General features: G+C 39.6%; 2 protein-coding genes across 2 annotated transcripts in view; one reads left to right on the forward strand and one right to left on the reverse strand.

Moving 5' to 3' along the window:
• MRPS27 (mitochondrial ribosomal protein S27) overlaps nucleotides 1-1,048 on the reverse strand; it is a 42,906-nt gene extending 41,858 nt beyond the window's left edge. The window contains exon 1 of the mRNA XM_079330041.1: nucleotides 931-1,048. Coding sequence (XP_079186167.1) covers nucleotides 931-994 — 64 coding nt within the window. The 5' untranslated portion in view covers nucleotides 995-1,048. The remainder of the gene's footprint in view (nucleotides 1-930) is intronic.
• PTCD2 (pentatricopeptide repeat domain 2) lies at nucleotides 993-16,697 on the forward strand (the record flags this gene model as incomplete). The annotated part of the gene is made up of 10 exons (XM_079330040.1): nucleotides 993-1,176; nucleotides 4,017-4,109; nucleotides 6,320-6,449; nucleotides 7,248-7,365; nucleotides 8,671-8,749; nucleotides 9,865-9,956; nucleotides 12,568-12,681; nucleotides 14,095-14,169; nucleotides 14,937-15,050; nucleotides 16,393-16,697. 10 exons carry the CDS (start codon nucleotides 993-995, stop codon nucleotides 16,615-16,617), a joined length of 1,224 nt encoding a protein of 407 aa, XP_079186166.1. The 3' UTR covers nucleotides 16,618-16,697.
• Nucleotides 16,698-26,446: the final 9,749 nt, after the last annotated feature.

The following is a 26,446-nucleotide window of genomic DNA, read 5'->3' on the forward strand; positions in this document are numbered from 1 at the left end:
CCAGGGCCAGAGCCAGAGCCAGGGCCAGGGCCGGGGCCAGGGCCAGGGCCAGGGCCAGAGCCAGGGCTGGGGCCAGGGCCAGAGCCATGGACTGAGCCAGGGCCAGAGCCGGGGCCGGGGCCAGAGCCATGGGCTGAGCCTGAGCCAGAGCCAGGGCCAGGGCCAGAGCCAGAGCCAGGGCCAGGGCCAGAGCCGGGGCCAGGGCCAGGGCCCGGGCCAGGGCCATGGACTGAGCCAGAGCCAGAGCCAGAGCCAGGGCCAGGGCCAGAGCCAGAGCCAGAGCCAGGGCCAGGGCCAGGGCCAGGGCCAGGGCCAGGGCCAGGGCCAGGGCTGGGGCCAGGGCCAGAGCCAGAGCCAGGGCCATGGACAGAGCCAGAGCCAGGGCCGGGGCCATGGCCAGGGCACGGCCGAGCCCCGCGGCCCCAGCCGCCAGCAAGCAGCACCGACATAGGCGTGCTCGGCGAGCGCGGCAGGCGCAGCAGCCGCTCATCGCCACCACACTGCGCCCATCGACACCGGGCTCAGTTCTTCCCAAAGGTCAGATCTTTGGCTCTCCCCAAACATCAGCCTTGGTGGCGCCTCTGTCGCCGCCGGTACCAGTTCTGCTGAAAAACTGCCGCAGGTTTGGCGGCCTCCCGTACAATTCCGCGTGGCTTCCACTAATCCAAAAAGGCAAGTCCTACCACGTCGAGCTATGAAATCGGCACGGGGGATTCTCTGTTAAAATAACAAATTGCCAACAGTCTCCTGCACTACGTGCTAGTCATTAAACGTCTTCTGAGCTACCTCCAATTCCACACATGCACACAGAGGGAGAGGAAGAGGGAAAGTGAGCAAAGTCCCTACGCAGCATCCCGTCCCTGCTCATGCTCCCCACCGCATCCGGCTGCAGCCACAACAACCAGCACCGCGCCCCCGCCCCGCACCGACCTGGGGCCGCGCGGAGGGCGCTCCCGCTGCAGAGCACGGCGCGCCGGAGCACGGGGGCGGCCATGGCGCCGAGGCCGGAGGAGGCGGGCGGCGGCGCGGGGGAGGCTGCGAGCGCCCCGCCCCGCGGGCCCGGCCGTGAGATGGCGGCGGTGCTGGCGGGCGGCTCCGGGCGGGCGGTGCGGGAGGCGGTGCGGCGCTCGGCGGTCCGCCCGCCAGCCCCGGGCGGCTGGGGCTGCGCGCCCGCAGGTACCGCGGGTTGTGCGGCGGGGGTGGGCGCCGGGATGGCCGGCCGGGGCGCGAGGCTGGGGAGGACCGGGGTACTGCAGCTCCCGGCAGGCCCGGCGGCCGCTGCCAGCTGTGTGCCTGATGGGAGCTGTAGTTCCTGCGGGATTGCCCCTCGGCGCGGGCGTCGTGGCGGGGAGCTCCGCGGTTTGCGCTGCGGTGCACAGGCCGGGCAGAGGTGCCCCGCGGGGAGAGTCGGCGTCACAGAATCGGTGAAGCAGTCATATAATGGGTTGGAAGGGACCTTAAATATCGTGCACTGCGAGCCCCGCGCCGTGGGGACACCTTCCGCTAGACCGCATTGCTCAGAGCCCTGTAAGGGAAATTAACCCACAAACACCAGAGGTTTATGTCCAAAAAGGAGACAGAGGAGTCCTTTTTGCTTTATTCGAATAAAGGGAGAGGCCATGGGGCATTCCCCTGGGATCTCTCAAATTTTTGGAGGACGCAGCCTCCCTTTTTATCCTATTTTCCCGGCCGCTTTTCCCTCTCTCTTTCCCCATTGGCTGAGGTACTCGAGAGGCACAGACTTCCCGGAACGCCTGACACCTGACATTCCCCTCTAATGTATAACCCTCCCTTTTAATTTTTAATTCTTGTAGAATTCAGTTTTCCCCCTCCCCGTTGCTTCTTTCATCTTCTGTTACCCAATTTTATTTACCAGCAAACCTACAGTTTGTTTGTAAAGGCAAATCTCTTTTTCCATTCATCAATCAGTGTAATCCCTCCCATTGTTTCTTTTATCTATAGGTGCTAACTTTACCTACCAACAGATCTACAGTTTGTTTGTAAAGACAAATGTAACATTCCTCTCAGCCCCATCCAGCCTGGCCCTGAGAAGGTCCAGGAACGCTATCCACAGCTTCCCTGAGCAACTTATCCCACTGTCTCAGCACCCTCCCCGTAAAGAATTTTTTCCTCATATCTTACCTAAACCTATTCTCTAGTCAAAGCCTCCGACTCCAGTCCAAGGCCATTCCCACGTGTCCTAGCACTACACGCCCTTGTGCATGTTCCACTCCAGCTCTCTTGTAGGCCCCACCGAAAGGCTGCAATAAGGTCACCCCAGAGGTCAGTGTCAGTCCGCATGTCCCCTGCTCGCTGCTGTCAGCATATGACATTTAAAAAAAAAAAACCAACCGAACAAATTCACATGCAGCTTCATAAACATGTATTTATTTTGAGAGGACGACAGGCTTATCCAGACCCTGGGATTCAGAGGTAAGGAAAAAGGAACACATGGAAAAGAGATGTATGGCAGAGAGCTCCCCAGCCTAGGCCCTAGCTGGGCTCGTGGCCCACTGTGCCAGCAGTGCTGAACATTTGGCTCAGGTTACACCTCTGTCATACCCCTCAGAGACATGGAGACCCTCTGTCTGAGTGGTGCTCTGCCCATCCCCTTCAGGGGCTGGCCATGCAGAGGATTGCAGTGTGCCTGACACTGAACAGGTTGGCTGGTTGACTTCTCTGGGATAGCCTGCACCACCTGCCAGCTCTCATATCCATCTCCCTCATTTTTCTTGGTGGTCCCTTTGGTTTTGAAACCTTTCTGTAACACTGTAAGGTATGAATCTAAGGAAGCAGTACCATTCAGCAAATTGAATTCAAGAAGGATAAAATTCTGCTGCCCTACTCTCTGTTGGCACTGTGACCACTAATTCCCACCCCAGGCACCAGCATGATTTCTGCACCAGCTTTGGAGACGCCCACAACAAGGGTGGTCTTTCAGTGCTAGACCAGCAGAGGTCTGTGGGAAGGAAATGACAGTGTAATACAGGTCAATTTCATGCTGAATAAAATGTATTTGTTTATCCATTGGAACTGTTTCAATTAAATTTAATGGATAAATGTGCCATTTAATGGATTTTTTTTCTTCAGGTTTTATGAAGCGTGTCATTATCATGTTTCACTTGCTTAGAAAACAAGTGGTTTTATTTACATGGCCAGTGATGTTTTCCTAGAGATATGCAGAATAAACAACCTAACTCAGCTCAATATTTGCTCCTGCCCTTTCATGATTAGAATAATTCTTTATAAGCCAAAACCATAAGATGTTAGACTGTAACAGTGTAAGCTGTTATTGTGACTCTCTGTTACAACATCAGCAGTTGCAAATAAAAATTCTCTGGACACCTGTTTTTGTGACAGCAAAAACCTGTCAAATAGCTTTTGCATGATGCTTATTTTAAAGAAGCTTCCAATACAGTGCAGTTAAAGTCAGCACCCAGAGTTAATTTTGACATTCTAGACTTACCTCTGATGTCTGTACAGACAGAACATTACTACGTCTCCCGAGTGTTTCTGCAATCCAAATAATGCACTTGTTGTTTTTATAAATTAAAAAAATAAGCTTTTTGTGTCTTCCTATTGCATATGGAACTTTCAGAATGATTCATTTTATAGTAGCAAGGACAGCATTTGTGGGGTAGGAAGGTTGTGCCCCTAGTGAATTATATAAACCAAAGAAAAACACGACAGATCCTTACAAAAGTAAAGGAGGGGGCAGGAATTTTGTGCAGAATCTTCTTGTACCTTGGCTTAGTGAAATGTAACTTCTAGTTTTTCTTATGCACAATAACTAGGTACTTCTTCATCCTTGTGCACATAAGTTCTGGAAAGCTGTGACACATTATTTGGGTTCTTTTGTTAGTGATGTAACTGCAGTTTTTGCATCTGTTTTTTAGTGTCATCTCAATGGTCTGTCATAACACAGTTGTCAGTAATTCATACATGCCAGGTTCCATGCTATTAAATCATACAATATAACATAAAACTCAACCTTCCAATTTTTTTTCCTATGGCAGGGAAGCGGTATCTGCTAACAGAAGAAGATATAAAGTTACAAGAATTTCAGCAGATGAAAGTGGCAATTAGAAGTGGGCTTCATGGTAATAAAGGTATACCATTTATTTCAGTCACCACTTTAGCATGTCTTAGGAAACAGTCAACGTCATAATATGACACCAGTTGACCTAATTTAAAGAAACAAATTATGTCTTCCTCTTGCAAGTATTTTGTACTTAATGTTATTGGAAGATCTGAAGCTTTGTAGAATGAAATGTAGTATTAATTATGCTGTGTTGAGGATACATGTTAAGAAACTTTCATGTATGTAAGGTGTTTACATAAGACCTGAAATGTTTTTTGTCCTCACTTTTCCAAATTTGTTAGGTAGTCTAATACAAAAAACTGTTTCAAATCTTGCTTCAAGTATAAGATCAGCACAGAAAGTTAGCACAAAGCTGAGTAGTTACCTTACTATCCAGGAAATGGCTTTCACAGATCTATTTTTTAAATTTACTTTTTACATTTGCTCCCTAAATTTTGTTAGCATATTTTTTAGATTTTTTTTCTGCCTAATGTGAGTTCTCAGTTTTATATTCAATTCCAAATTATATATGCTACTCAGAATATGAAAAACAAATTAATGTTTTCCAAATTTATGTAGGATCAAGATCAATGGATTCTTTTCTGATTTTATCATGCTATTTAAAATGTATACAAATTCCTTGCTTTAATAAAGCTGCCCTTATTATTTAAGAAAAGCAAGGTAAAGCTCCTGATTTATCATGCATGTGTGTGCTAGTAATACAAACTGACAACTGCTCCAAAGGTCGCAGTTAATTTTAAGGCAATAAGAGAGAAATTGTCAGATCTAGTTTTATATAAACCACTTTTCTCAGAGAGGAAAGTAAAATAATCCTGGTGTTTTATCTATATTAAATGTAATTTAAGTTGTGCAGTTTTAAGTCATAATAATATTATGCTTTGTTGGGACGATATACTCATATTGTAATTTATTCATCCTGTATTTGAGAAATTCAGTTTTACTGCTGGGGTTCAATCATTCCTGCCCAAGCAGGTTAGTAGAAGCCAAGTATTTTGCTTTATGGATCGCAGTTCTCCTTCTGGTTTTGTGCAAACTGTATCCTTTGAAAACTAATGAAAACATTGTTCCAAACACCTATTTGTCTGTATGTGTGTGCAGTTTCTGTATTGAGTGTTTAATGTTACACTTGAAGGATGAAAAGAAGTAACTATGGCTAGTAATAAACTTGATTTAGAAAGTTTAGGGAAAAACGGTAATAACTGTTATACAGAATATATAATTACTGTTGTTTATTGTTGTTATGAGGCAAGTACTAATTACAATTATTTTACAGTAGTTACAATAGTTATATTAGCCACAGCAGTTACACAGTTAGCTAGAATAATGTAAATACAGTTCGGATCCCAGATATTTTTGACATTTTTGCACACTTTTGAACACACTTGTTCATATGCATTTGTCTGACTTCAGAGGCGTCAATTCTGCACCTCGGTCTTGAGTAAGGGCTTCTATTTGCATGTTGCAATAGGTTTGTATTAAGTAACTGTACACATTGTTCTCTGGGATGCCTACTTTGCTTCTCTTGTACAGGTTACTAGCTTGAGAGGAGCAGTGACCCAGCAGCTGCTACAAAAAAGTTAATTTCCCAGCCCAGGAGGAACAGAGCTGCCAAGTGTTATGTATGATTTTAATCACTTGAAATTAGGCTTGGAATTACCAACTGAAGAACTAGTCTTTGTGCTTGCCTTGTCATGGGAAAATGTGCTGGATAGAGAACCTTCTGTTTTGTAGCAGAAGGGTAGCAACTCCAAGTTTATGGCTATTTAAAGAAATAGGTAGATTATGTATGAAAGTGTTTGTGTATTCATCAGCTGTGAAGGAATTTAAATCTTCTTTATGAACAGTGTTGAGTAGAAGTTCTTACAGTCATTTGAATGCTGAGTGGAAATGGTTTTGTTTGCTTGCTTGCTTATATTTTAGAAAAAGAACAAAAAATGTTACAAAACTTTGTTCCTTGTTAAAACTTCTGCACTAGTTGATATATTCTGTAACATATATAGTGAAATTAAATTCACAATAAGTATCTCCTTGGTTTTCTAAGTCTGGCATGACTTCGTGGGAACACATTTACATGCTTGCCTGTTAGAAGATTTTTGCAGTTTTCTTGGTGAAAAAGACGAGTTCTGTTTCATTGAATCTCCATGTTTCAGGTACCAAGTATGTAACTCAGATAATAGAATTGTCTCTAAACTGCTGCTGTATGTGTTTTATTTTCAGATCAATATTTTAAAAATATTAAAGAAAAACTTAAGAAAAATGGAATAATTCTCAAAAATGAATTAAAAAATTTGCTGCATTTATGTCAGACTTCATCTGATGTGGAACTAGCCAGAAAAGTTATTTACAGGTACTTTTAACAACCCAGGTAACACCCTTTTCTGTCTTTATCATTTTGCTTTTATTAGATCATCCCAGGTTATATCTACAGTTGAGGTCTTGACCTTAATTCAGTTACAACACGCATGGTTAATCCCTTAATTTAAAGCTATATTTTTATTTAAGTACTTTGGATCTTCAACCCTTTAGAGATTCTCAGGTCAGAGAAAAGTTAAGCTATGGGAGCAAAGTGGTGTCCTTTTGACACAAAGTGGTTTGCTGAACCAGAGAGAAAAATTATCTCACAGCTGTGAGGCAGAGGTGTTCTGGGGCATTCCAGCCAATACATGCCTGGTTATAAACTGGCCTGCAACCAGTAGTCAATAGCAGGAGGTGTTCTGAATGGAAACATTCCCAGAAAATACAATACAGGGACTACAAAGAAAAAAGTGAAATGCTTTATCTTTTTGTTGAGGTATTTTAGCAGGTACTGTTGCTAGAATAAACTGCTGCAACTTCCTTTGCTGATGTTCCATGAATAGAAGGTAAAGTAGCTTGGAATTTTCAAGGCAGAGACCCATTCTATTATTTATCAAAAAAAGGCTACCTTATTGGTAATAAAATATATTATTTATTACCAGTTAATTTATTTGTTTGATCAAAACAATTATTTTTCTTAGAATAAATTACCTGTTATCTGAATATCTTTGGCTGGTGCAGCTAGGAAAGTCTCTGTCATTGTGCCTATATATCTTGCTGTCTATTTAAAGCTGTTCTCCCTTGGCAAATTCCATGCCCTGTGTGATTAATTTTTTAACCTTTCCCATAGGTACCATGAACAGAATGGAATCACAGCCTTACATAGTTTTAAATTTGGGCCACTCTTTATGAGGCTGTGTTATGAGCTAGACCTTGAAAGACCTGCAGTAGAGCTTATTAAAGATCAGGTAATTCCTCTGTATGTATTAAAAATATTGTTGTTCTTATTATTAGTCAAATATAAGTAATGGCATACATGAGCCTTGCTGAGCTGGTAGACTTGAAGATGTGTTTCAGTAACAAGGATGTCTGTGACATTTATGGCTTTTGTTTTAACACAGTAATTAAAAGGAAATTAAATATTAGTTTGGTTATTTTATTTCTGTATGATTGTATCATTTGAATAAAAATTGAATTTAAGGTATTGATAAAAGAATAATTACTTAAATAAACATAGCTAATGCATGTTTTCCTGCATCCTGTGTTGCACTAAACCTTGGAAATGAGCACTTCTGAGTTTTTCTGTGGTAGTCCTCTGAAATTCCTTGGATTACTTGCACCAATTATGTTTACCATGTTGCTCTGTACTTCAGTCTCTCTGAACCCTGTAGAGGTGGTATGATACTCATCAGCACGGGAATGTGACCATTTTAGAGCTGAAGAAACTGAAGGACTTGTTTCTGAGCAACTCTAAAATTCTATATGCACTATTATGGGAAGATAATAGTCAGGTCCAGTGTGTGCAATGTTGTGACCTCAAAAACCTCTGACAGCCAGAGAAAAATCTCACTGATACTAATTCGTTAAGGCATGAGATATGTCTAGCCAGAAGTGGGAGAAGTCTTGCTACTATTCTTAAGTTAGGCATGTGTAAGAAAGGATATGTGTAGTTTTTATTTTGGTTTTTAATTTGGATCTGTATCATTAAGGCAGGAACTGCTGTACTTCTAGTACCTAGTATCTGGTGGATGGTAAGGTACAATAATATTTCTCCAGATTCTGCTGAAACTCAATACCTCTGATCTTTTATTTGTCTGTTCCCAGCACACAGTTTGGTTGAAGTGAAACATAAAATTTAATTCCTCTCTTCTGCTACTCTTAACACCATCACTCAAGCTCTTGTGCTGATCTTTTGATGTTGTGATTAGCAAAAAATTAATGCAATTTCATGGTGGTGGTACTTTCCCCGAAGATACTGTTCATCAGCTGCAAGCTGTCAGTGACTTCTTCTTCCATTGACATAGAGGTCATTAAAAAAAGTTATAGTGAGACTCGCTGGGAAATTTATTTTAATTTTAGTGAGCTTTTTGCCATAATGAGTCGCTGGTACTTTAGATGTCGTTTGACAGAGAGATAGACGGGTAACCCAGAGAGTTAAATGCTGAACTTGTAAAGATGAGACTTATTCCAGTAGGAAGAGCTGCTAAATGCTTTGTGCAGTAAGACTCTTCACTGTCCTGACTTTTTTAATGCTTGCTGTATTTCCTCTCCAGAATTTGCATGGTTTTTTCTCAGACAGTACATCATTCCATATTTTGATGACTATGTTGTTTAAAAAAGGCTATTTTGAAAGTAAGTACTGTATTTGCTAAGGCAAATTAATTTTGGGGAGGATGCTTCTCACTGTAAGTGGTGTGTGGGTGGATATATATATATATTTGCTGATTGGCTATGACTTTAGATGGCCAAAGATGGTGTAAATAACTATAGATGTGAATGAGTTCCACTGTAGTGTGTAATAAAAATGGAGGTGTCTATTTGTTTCATACTTCCCACAGAATACTTGCCATTCAAGTTCCACAGAACTGTTGTTAACCAAGAGAGCTTTTCTCCCAAACCCTCTTCACTAAAGTGTTACTTTCCTTTACTTCGTAATTTCCCATTGCATTTTTTTATTCTCTATTCAAAATCTGGTTTATGTTAATGGAATGTTAATTTCCTCAACAATTTTTTTTCTCCATTCTACATTTGTGTCAGAGCAAGGAAGAATACCTTTTTTCCCAAAATCATATTATATTCTTCTCTTGGTTTGTCTTACTTGTGTCCTCACACATGGTTATTGCAATATAGAAGTCCAATGCTTCTAATCAGTTTGGCCCTTTGTGAAGACAAGGGGAAATCATCTGACCTAACTTAAAAGAGTTTCCATGAGAAAACCTTAAACCTTGTCTAGCAAATCCCTTTATTTGATAATTGTTGAACACATAATGGCTGGTCCCTTAATGTTTGGCAAATTTAAGTCCAGCAGTCCTAAAAGTTGACAGTGAGCCACTGTAAAAGAAACCTAGATCAGTGCCTAAATGCAGCATTGTGGAATGGGCCATGTGATTTAATGAGGACATGCTATGTGATTTGCCTACAGTGGTGGAAGCTTTCTGGGCAGTTAGGAACAATGAGGGTGGCTTTGTCAAGCATATAGAATTTAGTTTTTGATTTTCATATAAAAATAATAGAGGAATAAAGCCATGTGCTTTTTGTAAACTGAAAACCTCCTTGCTAAGTTGAAAGAAATCAAAATGATCCTGAGTTAAACTTTTTGAATTTTTCAAATAACAGATTTCAGTGCGCATTCATATCTTCAAGTAAACTTACTGAACTCATACCTTACTGAATTGTTTCCTCTACTCAGTTATGAGAGGTACAGCCTTAAATTTGTGAAGTGAGTAACACTAATATATTTTTGATAGGTGCTTTGGAAGTTCTGGTAGAAATGAAAAAACAAGGTATACCTTTCAACAAAGAAACCTATCTACTTGCAGTTGCAATATGCTATAAACTGGTAAGTATCATGAATGCTAAAGTGTTGGAAATGCCTTCTCTAGCTCTTCCTTTTTAGCATTTTAGATTTTGGATTTTTTTGAAGGTTTCCTTATTTTCCCTGTCAGAATTTTGTATCTAGTGCAGGTATTTTAAACATATGTAAGTCCTAAGGTACTTCATAGTATGTTATATGGTGCACATACACTGACATGAGCATTAAGGAACAGCCTTTGATTACCTTAGAATATTTTTCTCTGTCTGCATCTCTTCAGCCTCAGGATTGGTTTTATAGTCTCTTTTCCTTAAGGCATATATAAGGTATGTTCTGCTTGCCAGACATCCTCCATCCATTTCTCCCCTCTCCCTACAAGCAGTCTTGAACCATTTCTGTAATTGTACACAAATTCTACAAAGAATAGAGTTGTAATCTCTTCCTTATACACCTGATGAATACAAGCAGCTGAAAAGAAACATAAATTAATGCCTTTAGGTAAACAAGCAGCCCATTGAGCTTATCTGTATGTTTAGCTTGAAGAAAATGAGCATAAGCATGGTAAGAAACTAGAATATGTCAATTCTAATGAGTGTTTTCTTAGAACTGTTTCATTTCATAGCAAAGTGAGATCCCAAAACTTTTTTATTTTGATTTTTCTCTCCAGATTTGAGTCAGTTCTGCACTTTGAAATTTTAATGTGAACCTTTCCCAAACTCATTTGAAAACATATTCTCATCTTCTATAAAGACACTAGCTAGGGAAAAAAGTTATACTACTGGACTAAACTTCTTCAGGTTTCTCAGCTAACCATACAATGAAACTGGTGATATGTGATAGCAAGGAGTTACCTAAAAATGGTACCATAGCAGTAGTTTATGTTTTTTTTCTTAAATTCTCAGTTCTAATGAATTAAGTTGCCTTTGGGTCTGCCGTAGCTTCTTTCTTAAAAATCTTTATAAGTTTTTTTAGCACAGTCTGCAGTTAGAAGCCTGGAGTCCAAGCATGTGCAACAGAAATAGGTTCCCAAGTCTTCTTTTTCTTCTACTTCTGGCCCTACTTATGTTTTCAATAAGAATCTGTCCCATTATTACTATTGATAAAAAGAGAAGTGGAGATGATTCTGCACTGCCACCTAGTTGGTTTGAATAGTCACAATAAATCTGTGGGGCTTTTTCACTAAGGTAAAATTCTATCAATGGGGAAATAAGTAGTAACCCTTTATGCACTAAAGAGGATTAAGTGGAGCTCTTCTAAAATTTTAATCTGTTGATTCATCTCTTAGGAGGACGAGAAAAACATGAAGCTCGAAGTTGCTTTTTCTCATGATGCAAGATAAGACATGTCAGGAAAAAATTGAAATAAAGTATTTTCAAGATGCAATACTCAAATAATAGAAATAATGGTACTGGTATCATTAAAAGTTTTGCTGGATTTTTACCATCCTTGATTTCTTTTGAATAACCTTGCCAGAGACCAGTACAGAAAAATGTACAAGGCTTAAAGCTCAGATTATTTCCTGTGGATAAACAAAGGAATTGATGTTTAAGCTTTGCACAGAGATAATTTTGAGGTCAACTCTGAAATACTTCTGGGATGATTTAAGTCACTATAAGGCATTGCCATGCTCTGAGGTAACAGATGGTCTTTCTTTTAGTGCAGGAAAGAGCTATAGACCTTTTGATGATAACAAAGTATTTATGTAATAGTAATCAGTCTTCCAGTGGTCAAAATGTTTCTAAATTTTTGAGGAACGTATTTTAAACCATATTTTGCAGGAATGACACTTTGAATACTAGGAACAGAAATCAGCACCAAATCTGAGGACTCTTATCCATGGTGGTGGTACCAATTGTTACAAAACCTTCCTGCTGCCAGCTTTTAGGTTTGACAGATATTATTTTGCTTGGGATCTAGTCAGTTCCACTCATAATTTTGAGGCTGAGCAGCATTGATTTGGAGAGTTGATTGTTCAATAGCTAGGACACAGCTAAACTCATTGCCTTTTACTATTGTCTGTTGAAAATTCCCAATAATAACGGAAGCCTTCTGTGTTGGAAAAAGGAAATTGTCTAAGCTGTAATATTAGAATATATATTTTGGAAACATTTTTCAATAATTAGTCCTTAAGAGAGGCTGAATGTTCAAATTCATACGTACACAGATTTCTTTAGTGGAATGATACTTAATAGTTCAAAGCTTAGAAAGTGTTGTTTTTCAGTAACTATCTAATGTAGGTTTTAGAACAAAGTAACAACAAAAAAATAAAACTTTCCTTCCTGATTTAGAAATTATTTGGAAGTGAAAATATAAATGTTGGTTTGTTTAGTATACTGCTGGGGCTGTTTCATCTATTGCAGAAACCCAAGTAGTTAGGGCAAGGTATCGGTGTTAAGATAATATAATTATATTATTTTTTTTTTTACCTTCCTGTGACCTCTGTGACTTCGAATATCATATGTTGATGTTGTGTTTCTCAAAAAGTGCTGCACTGAATCTGCTGTATTGGGTTCAGATACATATAGCCTTTGTACAGTATGTTGATTTTTGAATACCTTCTGAGCAGGATTGCAGGTGCTTGTAGTTCTTCCAGGTAACCAGAACAACAAGCACAACTTCCTCTGATATTTCTATGCAGGGCAGCCCAGAGTCTTCCAAAATCTCTGCAAGACTGCTTGAAGAAGCACAGCTAAGAGGTGACACGGTACCTCTGCGAGCATACTGCTTTGCAGTGGCAACTGCTCTCAAGCAGGTACAGTCTCTTGGTTTTCAGTTGTGCCTGGGTCTCTGTAGACAGAGGGATACTCTCTAGTTTTGTTGTAGGCAGATAGTGAAAGGAAGTTGACATTGAGAAAGCATAACTATGTAATAGCGTCAAGTGTTGGAACTTTAGGTTCCTGAAACAGTAGGATTATAGACAATGCCCACAGAAATTGAATATGGAAGTTTGTAAATCTATAACGTCTTGATTCTAATGCACATGTATTTTGTGACAATACCATCTAGAATATTAAAAAACTAGAGAGTTAGGCCAGCAGGTTAGGTGTCACCATGGATCTAGTCCTGCGGATACTGCTATTTAGTGGTGATTTCCTTTAAATAGAATTAAAATGATAATTTAAAGTGTTTGTGCAATCATCTCTTTTGAATGTTTGTCTTGGGAGGCAGACTCCAAAGCTTTCATATGTATTTCCCCACTACTGGAGAGATGGACTTTCTCACAGCATGTTTCTACCTGGAGGGGTTTTGCTATACTTCATATGCCTAGGTACTGACATGAAGATGCTCTGAGGCAGCACAGGGTGAAAAATGGAGCAGGAAAATAACTACTAGGAAATCCCAAACTTTGAGATAAAGTTTGGATTTCCTCTGCCATTAATTCATGTAAACAAGTTGGGTATGTCCTGAACCTTCTCTGTTTCATGTTTAAACAGAGATCAGAGACACTGGAAGTGCTACAAATTTGATCTTACTCACAAATTTGAATGAATGGAGTAGAATTGTAAGAGTTTCTATGCACTATGTAGTCTTTTTTGCTTTCTCTGTGAATGGAGACACTGAAAAATAGCATCATTGAAACAAATTTATTTGTGTGCACAATGGCATGATGAAATTCTTATTTTGCAAATGGAAAAATGCTCTACATTGCATTTGATTGTTCCTTAAGCTGAATTAATTTTGACAGGACTTTTTGCTGTAAGTAAGATCTTTCCTTATCCCAAGTAAATTGGTTGGTCTAGGAAATGTCAGGGTAACATTTACTGTCTGTACAAATCAATTGATGACATGTGTATTTCCAAAAGGTTAGAAGGGCTGGGCAGGATAAATATACAGAGTAATATATGCTTCACTTCATTACTCTGACATGTGTTGAACTAAGCATGTGTGTAAACTTTACATCTTTTAGGTGATCTCATGCTTAATGTTGGTTACATGTGACAGACATACACATGCATACTAAAGAGCCAGATGACATGGGATTTCCATCTTAGGATATTCCTTTGGCAGGCTGGGTGCTGTTTGGTGTCTCTGGGTCTTCGTAAAGGGATTCTAGATGCTGCTTTATGATTTATTGAAAAGTTGTGAAGGACTATTATTTTTCTTTTATTATGCAAGTTTTTGACTAATGTATGACTATTTTTTATTATTTATGATTCCTTCCCAGAATGATGTAGCACAAGCCAGATTTTACTGTTCCCAGATAATGAGAACAGAGAACAAACTCTACAATAATCTTAAAGTAAGTGTACTTGCCTTGTATTGAAATCTTGCAGAGTATGCTACACTGGCCAATAAACTCCCAGGTGCAAAGTAACAGAAGACTAGCCTCTTACTAGCACAGGATATGTTTGTGGTGTTACTGAGCTTGTTTTTGAGCCAACAGACAATTTCTGTCTGTTGGATTACTTGCATTCTGAACTGTTAGCAATCTCCACCTACTTTTTAAAGTCACTTTCTACCGTAGGTGGGAATGTGAAGTAGACCAATCCTACAGCTCTGAGCATAGACCCATGAACAATTTTTAGTTTGGATTTCTGCTTTCTAGCTCTAAAAGATTTTAAAAAAACAGCTCCAAGTAAATGCTCTGCCAACTACAGGCCTCCTTCAGCCCTGCAAACTGTATCCACATGTGTACATGCAACAGGTTTTTTTCTTTAGTTGTGCAGTCTACAATCTGGGAGGAAGTCTGTATGTGTCATATAAGTCACCTCTAAACTATGGTAAAAAACACTTTATTCAAGAGCAGGTAGTGCAGCTCCATTAGAGGAGCTCTGGCTCAAGCCTCACCCTTCCTTTCCAGGTCCCAGCTGGTAAAAACCCCCAGACATTTGAGCAAATTGATCATTCTGTCTCTTTCTTTGCAATGGATGGATTTTTCTCAGTGCATCATTTGGAAATGTATTTTGCCCTGCTTTGCTTCATGCCTTCCTCAAACACTTTTGTAAAAATTTGCTTTTTTTTATGATATGCACTATTTGTGTGGTGTGTTTTTATTGTATTTTTGAGGTCCTTGTCCAGCTCAGATCTGGTTTACTAAAAGAAGTAATAAATACATTGGAGGCAGCAGTGGAAGTAGATACTCCTCCTTTTGTGAAAAGAACTGAGTTTTCTGAGCAGGTGGTGAGTATACAGTCATGGTACTGGGCTGAGCTGTGACAATGGTGGTTCACCTACAGAACTTTAGGTGCCTGAGTTTGCCCTGCTGTAATTGTTTGGGCTCTGATGCATTCCAATACCAAAGCAGCTGGCTCGTTTCCTCTGCTCTTGAGCAAAACACTTAAGCTGTTTGCTTCATTTTTTGTTGTGGATCTTGCTTCTAGAAGCTTATATTGCATCTAAACATAGATGACACTGTCCCTAGTGGCATTAAATTATTTAATCCCTTGCCTCCTATGCTATTTTTATTTCATATGAAATGGGGATAAAGTTTCTAGTAACAGCAATGTTGTTAGGTTGGCAATATGTGAAAGACCTATGACACTATACAGGGAAGTGTGATATGAGAAATAGTAGCCTTTGCTATTTAACTGTATTTTACTGTGAAAACTGTTTTTTACAGTCTTGAACAATAAGAAGGCTTCCTTCAGAGCACATATGTAGCCCCTCTCAGTTTGTCAGTGTTGTTGCTGCTTTTCCTAAAGCTTGTTTAATATATTCATTTTGGATATGTCTGTAGAACAAGACATTTAAGATTGTGTTAATGATTAAATACTCAATCTTTCACTGCTGCCTATTAAATAACTGATACACAAAATAATAAATATTAGAAGGGGAGAGCCAACCTTTCAAAACCTGGCCCTTATATATTAACTGCCATGTTGAAAAAAATTCTTTAAGCAGTATTTCATTTTTGTAAAGTCATTGCAGTAAATGTTGCATGTGTTAGTGTTGTATTTTGACTTTATTTGGGAAATTTTTTGCTGCCAAAAGAAGACTAAGCATTAGTCCCAACTGTCCCTTTCCACAAAACTTCATTGATAATAATATTTTTAAGGGATTTACTTAACACATGAGCTCATACTCTTGTGGATGGCAAACAGAACTTCTCAGTCTTCTATAGCCTGAATTTTATGGATTTGTACTCCACTGTGCATTTACGAAGATACATAATAATAATTAGAATTGTGCTGATCTGGAAAGTAGATTCCAGGAAGCAATTATGTTTCCTGGATTTAAACTGAAAATAATTGTGTTTGTCTCTAGTAGGACTGAAAATAGGATTGTACAACTTCAAGGAAGTTTTAAATCTAATAAACTCTCTTTAATAGATAGCCAGTGCCTTTCCATCATTTTGTGGTGATGCATAATGTCCTCTTCCTAAAATCCTCATCTTATGACTCATTGCCTTAGCCACTTATCTTACACTGTGTACTTTTTTGAGTTACTGCTTTTCTTCAGTGTGGTGGTAGAATGAGAGCTCCACTTGCTGAACTGTAACAATTTGTCATTTTCTCTTCCTTAGCTGGCTACAGTCAGGGAAAAGATGGAAGAGAGTCCTGACCTTTCTGCTAAATTAAGAAATATTTATACTAAACTACAGGCTTCAGGACAGATAACCATGTGCACACTGGAAGACATGCTTTTCCAGATTCCTACTTCAAAGAAGACCACTGCAAAGCTTTCAAATCACAAACAGTTGGGCTATCAGGGTGCTAATCCACTTTGGTCAAGTCTGTTGTTAGAATAGTTCAGTATTTGATGCCAAACTGAACTGCTGATAGCATTTCGTAAAATCAAAATTCAAATAAAATGTCTTTCCCCTTTTTACACAGTGAGCAGTTTTAAGTTGTTTGTATAAAATTTCATTTTAAATACAGATCATGTGGCTTCTGTGTTTCAATTTTGATCCTAAAAACAAGCTGCCACAGTGGTATTTGTGTGTTGTTCAGAAATGGGAGTGTTAGAAAGGTTGGACTTTTTCCTTAGGCTCTTGTGTATGCTAAATGTTCTGGAAGTGAATGGATTGAAGCGAGCAAAGCAAGCAAAGTGATATGAGTGTCTGATCTGACTTCTGTGGTTCATGAGAATAAAATTTGGTGTTCATCGGATGTAATGTTCTACTGAAAGAAGCAGGCAAGAGTCCAGATAAAAGAGCATGAAATGCTTGAACTGTAAATTCAAAGTTTCAAGAATAGATCCCAAGAGAATCAGGAGGAAGCAAGCATCTTTTATTCACTTCAATATCTTTTTCTTCTAAAGAAATATATTAGTATTTTTGTCATATCAACTAGGATCATGGAAATGGGAATTAGCATGGTAACCAAGTGATTGCTCTCTCACTTGAAGGAAATCAAAAGTTACTCTGAGTGAGTGACTTCACAAATTGCTTCCTTCTGATTTTCTGATATCAAGATTCCTAGGATAAGCCAATCTTGATGTAAATTTGCAACTAAGTAATAAAAAGTTTCTTAGAGCAATTATGATCACATTTTAGCTATAATTACACCATCTGCATAGTTTACCCTATTTTTTTGATTGAAAAAAAACATAAAGAACCTTCACTTTGTTCAGCTTTAACAACAACTAAAACAAACGTGCATGACTCTAACCATAAAAAGTTGTTTGTGTCTTTGAGTCCTGTATACTCAAGAATCTGAACTTGCTCACTATCCAGAATAGAAGGAATTGGAAACAGGTATACCTTGGCTGGCATTCATGTGCCTTTGAGTGCCTTTGCATGTGAAATGATGAACATGTTGGTAAGAGAGCTTGGCAGTCTTGTGAGCACAAGACTAGGTAGAATCCAGCATGGTACTTGCTAAGTTGGGCTGCATTATCTCTCCTCTGCCTTCTGTTTATTTATTTTGCCTCTGCCCCACCCAAGCAAGCATCAGGACTCAGAGTATATTTTCTGTGAATAAATATCTGCATCTATATTACCGTAATCAGTGGGACAGGGAAGAAACCAGAACCCATCCACCTTTCAAAACAAATGTGGCTACAGCTGTTGCTATGTTGCCTTCTGAAGCTCTAACTCTGTAACTTATTTCTTTTGTCACAGTGTGTCCTGTTAATATTTAATATGTATATAAACTGTTACAAAGTAGATTGAATTTCATGCAAGTGAAGAATAATTTGAAGTGTGTCGCACTTCTGTGAACCGTGCGTACACTTTTTATGATTGGTGACATAGGCTGAAGTACTACATATATTAATCTAAGAACACAGCTATTTTTCTCTAATATTGTATAGTGTGTAATTCCACACATAATTTCCCATTCATTGAAAATTCTTCAACATTTCCAGTACTATGTGGACCCTTGAGAAGTTCCCAGTCTTTTCTCGCAAATAAATTTGATATGAGATTTGTAAAGGCTGCTTGCAGTGTGGCAAGGATCAGTGGCAAAAAATTTAAAGGAATTAAATACTATTCAGTTTACTCTGTTTGTATGGACAGGAAAACCATCTGGTGCCGTGCAGTGCAATCAGGACAATTGTTCAGTGTTAAACGTGTATAAATGCCATGTTTTTAAAGGCCATCAAGGACAGTTTGACCCATTTAGCCTTACACACCAAATACCTAAGGTCAGTTCTGTTTAATTTCCTAACTTGGCACTTTAAAACTTGTATTAATTGCAAGAAGTTGTTGCATCCTAGGACTGTGTATGTGTGTTTGTTCATTTAAATCAGAATTGTTTCAGTTCCTAACTAAGGGTGTATCCTACCTGCAACTGAAGTAATCATAACTTATATTAAAACTGTCAATATACTTGATGTTTTCTGTTCTTTTTTCTCTTGACTACTTGTTTCCTTGAGAAAACAAGTCTTTTTTACTCAAGACTACTAAGTTCATTTTTTTTAAACAAAGGAATAACGTCTTTTTCTTGAGAAAGAGAGCAGATGCACTTAACTAACACTACTTCAGTAGAAGAGGAAAGCAGGGACTTAAGATTAAAGGATAGGTTCAAAGAAATACAAAATTCAGACAATTAAAATTGCAATATTGACTGTTGCTCTAGAAGTGTGGTAGAAGACTGCTAACATTTTCCCTTAGGATAAAAAGCTGTGAGAAATAAGCAAGTTCTAATATTTATGTGGCTGACTTCCAACTAAGTCTAATTTGTCACAGAGGCTGTTATTTGGGTAATTTTGAATTTGGGTGGTTATTTATGGATACATCTTTTGGTGCAGCAAGATTCTAAGCACACTGGTTTTTGTGTTGAAGAGTCTTCAGTCTGATGCTTAGTTGAGTGTACTTAGGTGGTGCTGACTCCTGGTATGTCAGCACCCAAGATCAGTAACCCAAACCTGTCTAAAGATAAGGAAATACCTAGGGGCTTTGCTGGATTAGAGTGGCTGGAATGTCAAGGGCTAAGTTGCTAGACAACTCTCATGGAGACAGTCTCAGAGAATAGGATGTGCACTGTTACTGCAGTTGATGCTCAGTTTTTATCAATGTTGAACCTTGAACTCAAATTGATTCTTAAAATCAATTAGCTTTTATTTTAACAATCTGAAAAAAACCCTAAAGCATTTAAATTTCAAAGTGAATTGATGCATTTTTTTCCTGTTTTTTTCCCGTTTTTCCTTTAGGCTTCACAGTAAGAGATTCTGTAGGAAGTGCTGCTTAAAATTTTATATGTTGTAAGTATAGCTATGGTGAGGATATGAGAGCACTTTGGAGTATTCTCTTCTCATGTGGAATTCTCACTCTTTATCATACTCAAATGTTCTTCCTCCAGTAAAATGAAACATGAGTTTTGTGCGTGTCCTTGTACTGCAGCAGCTTTTGGAACAGTGATCCAGGCGACAGCAGGTGGCGTTTCTTGACCATACTCTCATGCCAACATTATTTCCAGGGATGGCCTGCAGTGTCACTTATGTAAGGGCACGGCAGAATTAATGATTTTTCCTATGTTTGATGTGTGCCATCTTAAAATGGGAAATCCAGGCAACAGGAAGCTGCCTCAAATTGTTAGTAATGGTTGGCAATGATCAAAAACCTAGAGATTTATAGCACTTACTTTGAAACTTACAGCATTTATTGAAATAACTCATCTCTGTCAATGATCACAGAACAGTGTTTACAGTATTCTCTGGAAATCCTTATCAGTTACTTACATGACTTAGGGTGTTGATGTTGCTTCTTGTACACCAATGACAATAACAAATTCTTATGTTGCTACTAGGAATTTACATTTCTTACATCACTATTAAGAGAAAGTTGGACCCCTTTTCTGACTTGAATTTTAAAAGCATTCATTTTTACAGTCAGATAGGATCTGGATTGTGTGCAGTCTTCAAAAGACTGACATTCCTCTGCTGTAGATGCTTCTGCTTTTCTCCATGAGTTAATACTTCATTGTTTTTCATATTTCTTTCCACAAGTATATTGAGTCTTGGTGAGGAAGGTTCACCTTTTTTTTGTGCTTCTCTCAGTTTTCTTCTTCAACACAATAAAAAGGAAGGTGAAGGGCTTAGTCGTTGCAGGAGAGCTTTCAGGCCTCAAGAAGAGCGTTCACATATTTAATGAACCTTCTAAGCAAGTCTAACATGAAACAAATATTTGTTAGAAGTTTGCAGCAGTATAGAAGGGAGGCAGACCTACCATGCATAGGTCTAAAGATACGTAACTTTGTTTTTCTTTTGGGCTTTTTTTCAAGGTTGCTTCAGGTTTCCATCCTTCTAAAAAATTGTGAAATAAGAGACTTGTTTGTTTTTAAGCTACACCTGTTGTGGCTCTTTGCATGGCCTCCTACTGTCACATTCTCCATAGAATAAGTTTTTGAAAGAAGACGTCATTCACCATCTTCATCTTCTCATTCTTTCAACCTTTTGCTTATGAACAGCATTCTGAACTTAGCAAATGTCTCATTGCCCACTAACAGACTACTTTTCAAGTAATTTCACTTTTATATGAATATTCCATTTAAGCAGCAAAGTGAACTAGGGAGACTTTAAAGTGTTACTAGTAGTTCCATGTTTTGTAACATGAAATACAGTGCTATTTTCTTGCCTATCTTTACTTCTGCTATTGAAGATAGCTGGCTGTAGACCTCCAGGGGCTTTTGTTGTGTCTTTATGCAGCTGTCTGGATCTCCTAATAATTCCAGCAGCATATGCAGTAAAAACTGAGATAGTCTGCAAGCAGAGATGCTGGTTTTCCAAGTACAGATGCTCTAACTACAAACTCTTGTGTATGGTACCATACAAATAAAGTCAGCTTCAAAGTTCTTGTGCCAAGCAGCAACTCTAAATAAATGCAGGAGCAGTGATATTAGAGGGAAGTTGAGTTAGGGGCCATGCATACAGATCAGATGTATGGGATCAAAGTCAGCTGGGCCTGAAACTTGTGTCTGCATGAAGGGTAAAAGTCCTTAGTTAAAGGAGACTCCTTCCTATGGAGATGAAGGCAGTGATCCAGCAGCCAGTCTGGAATGTGTGGAGCTGCTGCCTAGCCTTGTTTATCCTTTGGATTTTTACCTTTTGCTCCTGCGATGCTGCTGAGAATAATCTGGAGTGCATTAAGGATGGTTACAATCAAGAGGAGGGTAAAGGACAAGTGGAACAGATGATGTCCATCAGATCCTGACCAGAGAGGGAAAAGTTTAAGTGGACTAAGTGTGACAGAGTGTCAAAGCTTGGCTGCATGGCTTGACAGACAGGCCTTTGGCTTCTGCGACCACATCAGAGCGAGAATTGGTGGTTGGGTTGGAGCATGCTTGACAAAACAGGTCTTTGCAATCAAGCTTCCTAACCTAGTGAGGATGGGGTATGCCAGGAAGGATTTCCACAACATGGAGAGAACTGAAGACACAAGAGAGAAAGTGCATCTGAATGTGGCAAACAGCACGACAGGGAAGGCTCTCTCACTTCCCTGTGAAAGCAGTGCAACTTGGGGCCCATCTCGAATGCTTGTACACAAATCCGTGAGCATAAGGAATAAGCAGGAGAATTCACAACTAATTTGATCTAATCTAGATCAAATACCTTGTTATCTTGGTAGGATAGCTCTCATGACTGTAGTGCTACAGTGGAGGGATGCAGAAAAGACAGGGTGGGTAAGGATGGCAAAGAAGAGAGGTTGAGGTCTGTATAAAGCAGGTCCATGGATTTTGCCTTAGGACAGGTGATGAGTGAATAGGTGATGAGTTAGGCAAGGATCAGAGGACAGATGAGCACAGGGATGCTTCAATGCTTGTCTGCTACATCCTGCCTGATAAAGAAGGTGCACACACAAACACAAGTGAAGGATTCTTGAAGCAGCTGGAGAAAATCTCCCTCACAGATCCTAGTTCCTATCTGTGCCTTAGTCACTCTGCTGGAAGGACAGCATAGCTGGACACAATCAGTCTAGGAGATTTCTGGAATGTACTGAGGGTAATATCTTGGTGCATGTGACAGAGGAACAGGTAAGGGAAGATGCTCTCTTTGACCTGTGACTGATAAATGCTCAACAATTGCTAGATAGTGTAAAGGGCAGCATTGTTTGCTGCAGTAACAGTGATTCTTGTGGAGTCAAGAGTGTGAAATTTAAGATCCTGAGAGGAGTAATCTAGATCCAAAACTAAAGAAGAGTAGATTTTGGCATGTTCAGAGACTTACCAGCGGGTTCCTGTAGGAAACTGCTCCAGAAGGAAAATGTCTGGGGTGATTTGGTTGATCTTCAAAGTCAACATTCTCAGAGCACTGGAATGATCTATCTCAATGTGTTTATAGTTAAGCAATATGGCAAAGGTTCAGAAGGAAAACAGAGCTCCTGATTGAGTTCAAACACAAGAAAGATGCCCACAGAAGGTGGAAGCAGGGTAGGCTACCAAGGAGGAATGCAAAGACATTGCCTGTGCATTCAGAAATGAAGTCAGTAAAGCCAAGCTTAGTTGCACTTGAAACTAGCAAAGAATTTGCATCCTAGCAACAGATGGCAAGAAAAGTCTTTTCTGAGGATATTGGCAGCAAAAGAAAGCTTGAGGATAATGTGGCCCTGCTGGTCAATGGGACAGGGAAACTAGTGACAAATGGTTCAGAGAAAACTGAGACACTGCCTTTTTGCCACCAAGCTTGTCAGAGGAAAAGAGGTTGAGAGAAATGGATTTGCTCAGCCTTAAGAGAAGGCTTAGAGAAAACCTAATTCCTGTCTACAGCATCTTGATCAGATGACAAAGAGATGGTGGAGCTAGACTATTCTCAGAAAAGCATGATGATATGATTGGGCACAATAGCCACAAGTTGAAACATGGGGCATTCTAGTCAGGTACTGGGATAAAAGAAGTTATAACGAGGGAGATCAAATACTGAGAGAGTTTGTAAGAGGATGTGAATCTCCATTCTTGAAGGCCTTCAAACTCACCTGGAACCTGGACATGGCCCTAAGAAACTTGACCTGATTAGACCTTCTCTGAGCTGGAGTTTGGAGGTTCATTTAAAACTGAATTGTTCTGCTATACACCTGGATACATTCTGTTATACCTGAACCTACTGACTATCCTGTCTTGCGAGAAACAAATGAAGATTTCATATTCCCAGAGCACCATGATGTACCTCTCTTCTACACCACTTTTACAGAAAAGGTTCTCTTTTTAGTCACTGACACTCAGACTGGTGATTACCTATCCTGGCCCCAATGCTCACTTGAGATGTCAGGGTTATGAGTTACAAATGGAAGTTTTGGACTCAAACCTGGCCTCTCTGTTGCCCCTTTTCTACCCAGAATATAGCAGTGCAATTTCCCAAATCATGTGACAGCCATGTGATCTACAAATAGTCATGATGGTAGCTAGTCCAGCTAATTCCATCACAAGGTTTTCAAGGTTTGTATTCTAGATAGACTGTAAATTGAACTTTTTGTCTCCAGTTTCCTGAATGGTGAGCTAGTCCTTGTTGTCAGTTTCTATGAAGTTGAGGGAAGTTTGTGGAGTCTCCCTCCGCCTGACCTGTGTGAGGTGCTTGAGTAGAGATTAGAGCCTCACCTGTATCCAGCAGAAAATGCAACATCAAAATGAAATATAAATCACCAATCTTGTGGCTGCTAGGCAGTTTAGGCTAGAAAATGATCATGTCTACTTTAGGAACTGGACATGTCTTATAGCAGGAGACTTGGCAGCACCATGCTTGATGGAAAGTTCTAGAGAGGAATATTGGGAAAGATAACTTAATAGTAACACTTGAAACAGTTGAGTGAAAATTCCCATGGTTTAACCCCAGGCAGCAGCCAAGCCCCACACAGCTGCTCACTCACTTGGGGAGAAAATTGGAAGGATGAAAGCTGGAGAATTCATGGGCTGAGAAAAAGACAGTTTAATGGGGAAAACTAAGCAAAGCAAAGCAGGGAATCCACTCGCTGCTTCCCATGGGCTTGCAGTGCTGTGGCAGTTCTCTCGAACAGCAGGGCCCCACCATGCAAAATGGTTACTGGGGAAGGTAAACCCTCCAGGTGTGCCCCCACTCCTCCTTCTTCTCCCCACTTTATGCACTGAGCTTGGTGCCACATGGTCTGGAATATCCCCTTGGTCAGTTTGGGTCCTGGCTCTGTCTCCTCCCAACCTCCCAAGCAGCCCCAGTCCCCTCACTAGTGTGGCTGTACCAAAGCAGAAAAGGCCTTGGCTCTGTGCAAGCCCTGCTCAGCAATAACAAAAACATCTCTGTATTATCAACCCTGTATTCAGCACAAATCCAAAACACAGCCCCATGCCAGACACTGAGATGAGAATTAATTCTTCCTCAGCCTAAACCAGCACACCGAGTAACAACTTCCTTGCAGTTATTCCACCTGTAAGTACTTACAAGTGCTCTAACAGTTCTTTCAGCTTTATGACAGTAAATGAATCTTGATTTGGATTACAAGATTTTAATTTTTTTTCTTGTTGCTGCTGCTGATTTCACTGTTACAAAAAGTGGTTCTGCAGTCCTTTCAGATGCCATGTGCGGCAGTTCAGGAGACAGAGGGTCCAGCATAACTTGTTATAACAGGAAAGAGAATCAGTTCACAAATTCACTTTACATAATTTTAAAAGTCCTAAGTTTATGCTTAAACATGAGCAAAATTGTTTGGGAAACTTCTCATCCTCCTTCTCTATAATACATCACTTGGTGAGGGGTAAAGGGAAGGGAGGAATAAAAAGGAGAAATAAAAGGCAGAGACATTGTTGAGAACTTCTTCTTTATGTCAGAAGCTTTATCAGTTCTCATATCAGAATGACAGAAAAAGAGAACTGTGATGGAGAAAGGATGATACTTCTACAGAATTGCCATAGTGGTTAGGTACTTTCAGGGGAAATTCAGACCACAAAATTTGCTCTGCTGCACTTTTACTACCCCTTGGAAGGGTTTAAGATTTGTAAGCATTGGCAAATAAAAGCTTTGAAAAATTTCTCACAAAATCACTAAGAAAAGCATATACTTGAATTTAGGAAAGAGTCTGCAGTGTCTATTACCCTAATGCAGCTCTTTGTGGACAGTCACACAGATGAAAGCATCAGCATGTCAAATTTCAGGCCTGAGAGTTTACACCACCTGCACCTTTGCATGAACTGGCCAGAAATCAAGGCATTTCTCCCTTGAGTTGTCATATATCTCTATCTTCTGTGCATTTCCAGACAAAGTAGTTTCCTGCCTTGAAGAATGTGATGGGGGACAGTGTGGTGCCTTGTAATTTACGTTACCGAAGACAGTTTTTGATTTTTCCTTTTTTACATGTATTTGTAACTATCTGAGTGACACCTATATTTTGAGTTGATTTTTTTTTTAATGTAACTTACCAATGAAGAATTGAACTATAGAGTAACTTACAACAGGAGAGATTTCTGGAGGTCATCTTGTCCCACCCCGCATTTCATATCAGCAGAGAATAGCATGAAACATCATCAGAGAAAGGAAATAAGAAGCCTTGCCTGTGCAATTGTAGCCATGTGCATGTAGCTCCCTTTTTTACCAGTGAAATAAACCTTGTTCTTTCACTTTTTTATTCCTCTTAAGAAACATTAATTTTCAGCTCTTTCTTTGCACATGACTACAGGTAGCTCCTGTTCTTAGCCTACACCTAAAATGATTGTGAGTGTTTTAAGTACGGGCTGAGAACTACTCGAAATTAGGCCTAGCAATAGTAACTAGCTTTTATTGTTTGTCCCTAAGTCGGGGTGCCTAAAACTATCCTGTGATCTCCAGAGAGTGGAGCAAAGAGCTCTTCTTGTCCTGACAGGTGATTTTTAGTAACTTACCACTGCTCCATTCCATTCTGCCCTCAGATAATTTCTTACCTACTGGATAAATATAATCAGTCACCTTCTGCTACAGGCAAATCTCTACAAAACATAGTAAAGATTCAATAAAATTTTAAGTCCCACATACTTCATTAGTGTCCTTTTTATATTTATATTCTTATTTTAAAATATCTTTTCCTTAGTGTCAGAGTATATGTACAACTTCCTGAACCAAGTCAATACTTCCCACGCCAGTCATCTAATGCAATACTTACATAGTTAGCCACATTTTTTCCTTGAAGTCCTACTGGCTGGAGTGTTCATCATGTTTTTCTAAGGATATTCATCTGGTGAGCTTCTTCCAGATCCTGATGACAT

Source organism: Erithacus rubecula, assembly GCF_903797595.1.
Source record: "Erithacus rubecula genome assembly, chromosome: Z".
Taxonomy (NCBI): domain Eukaryota; kingdom Metazoa; phylum Chordata; class Aves; order Passeriformes; family Muscicapidae; genus Erithacus; species Erithacus rubecula.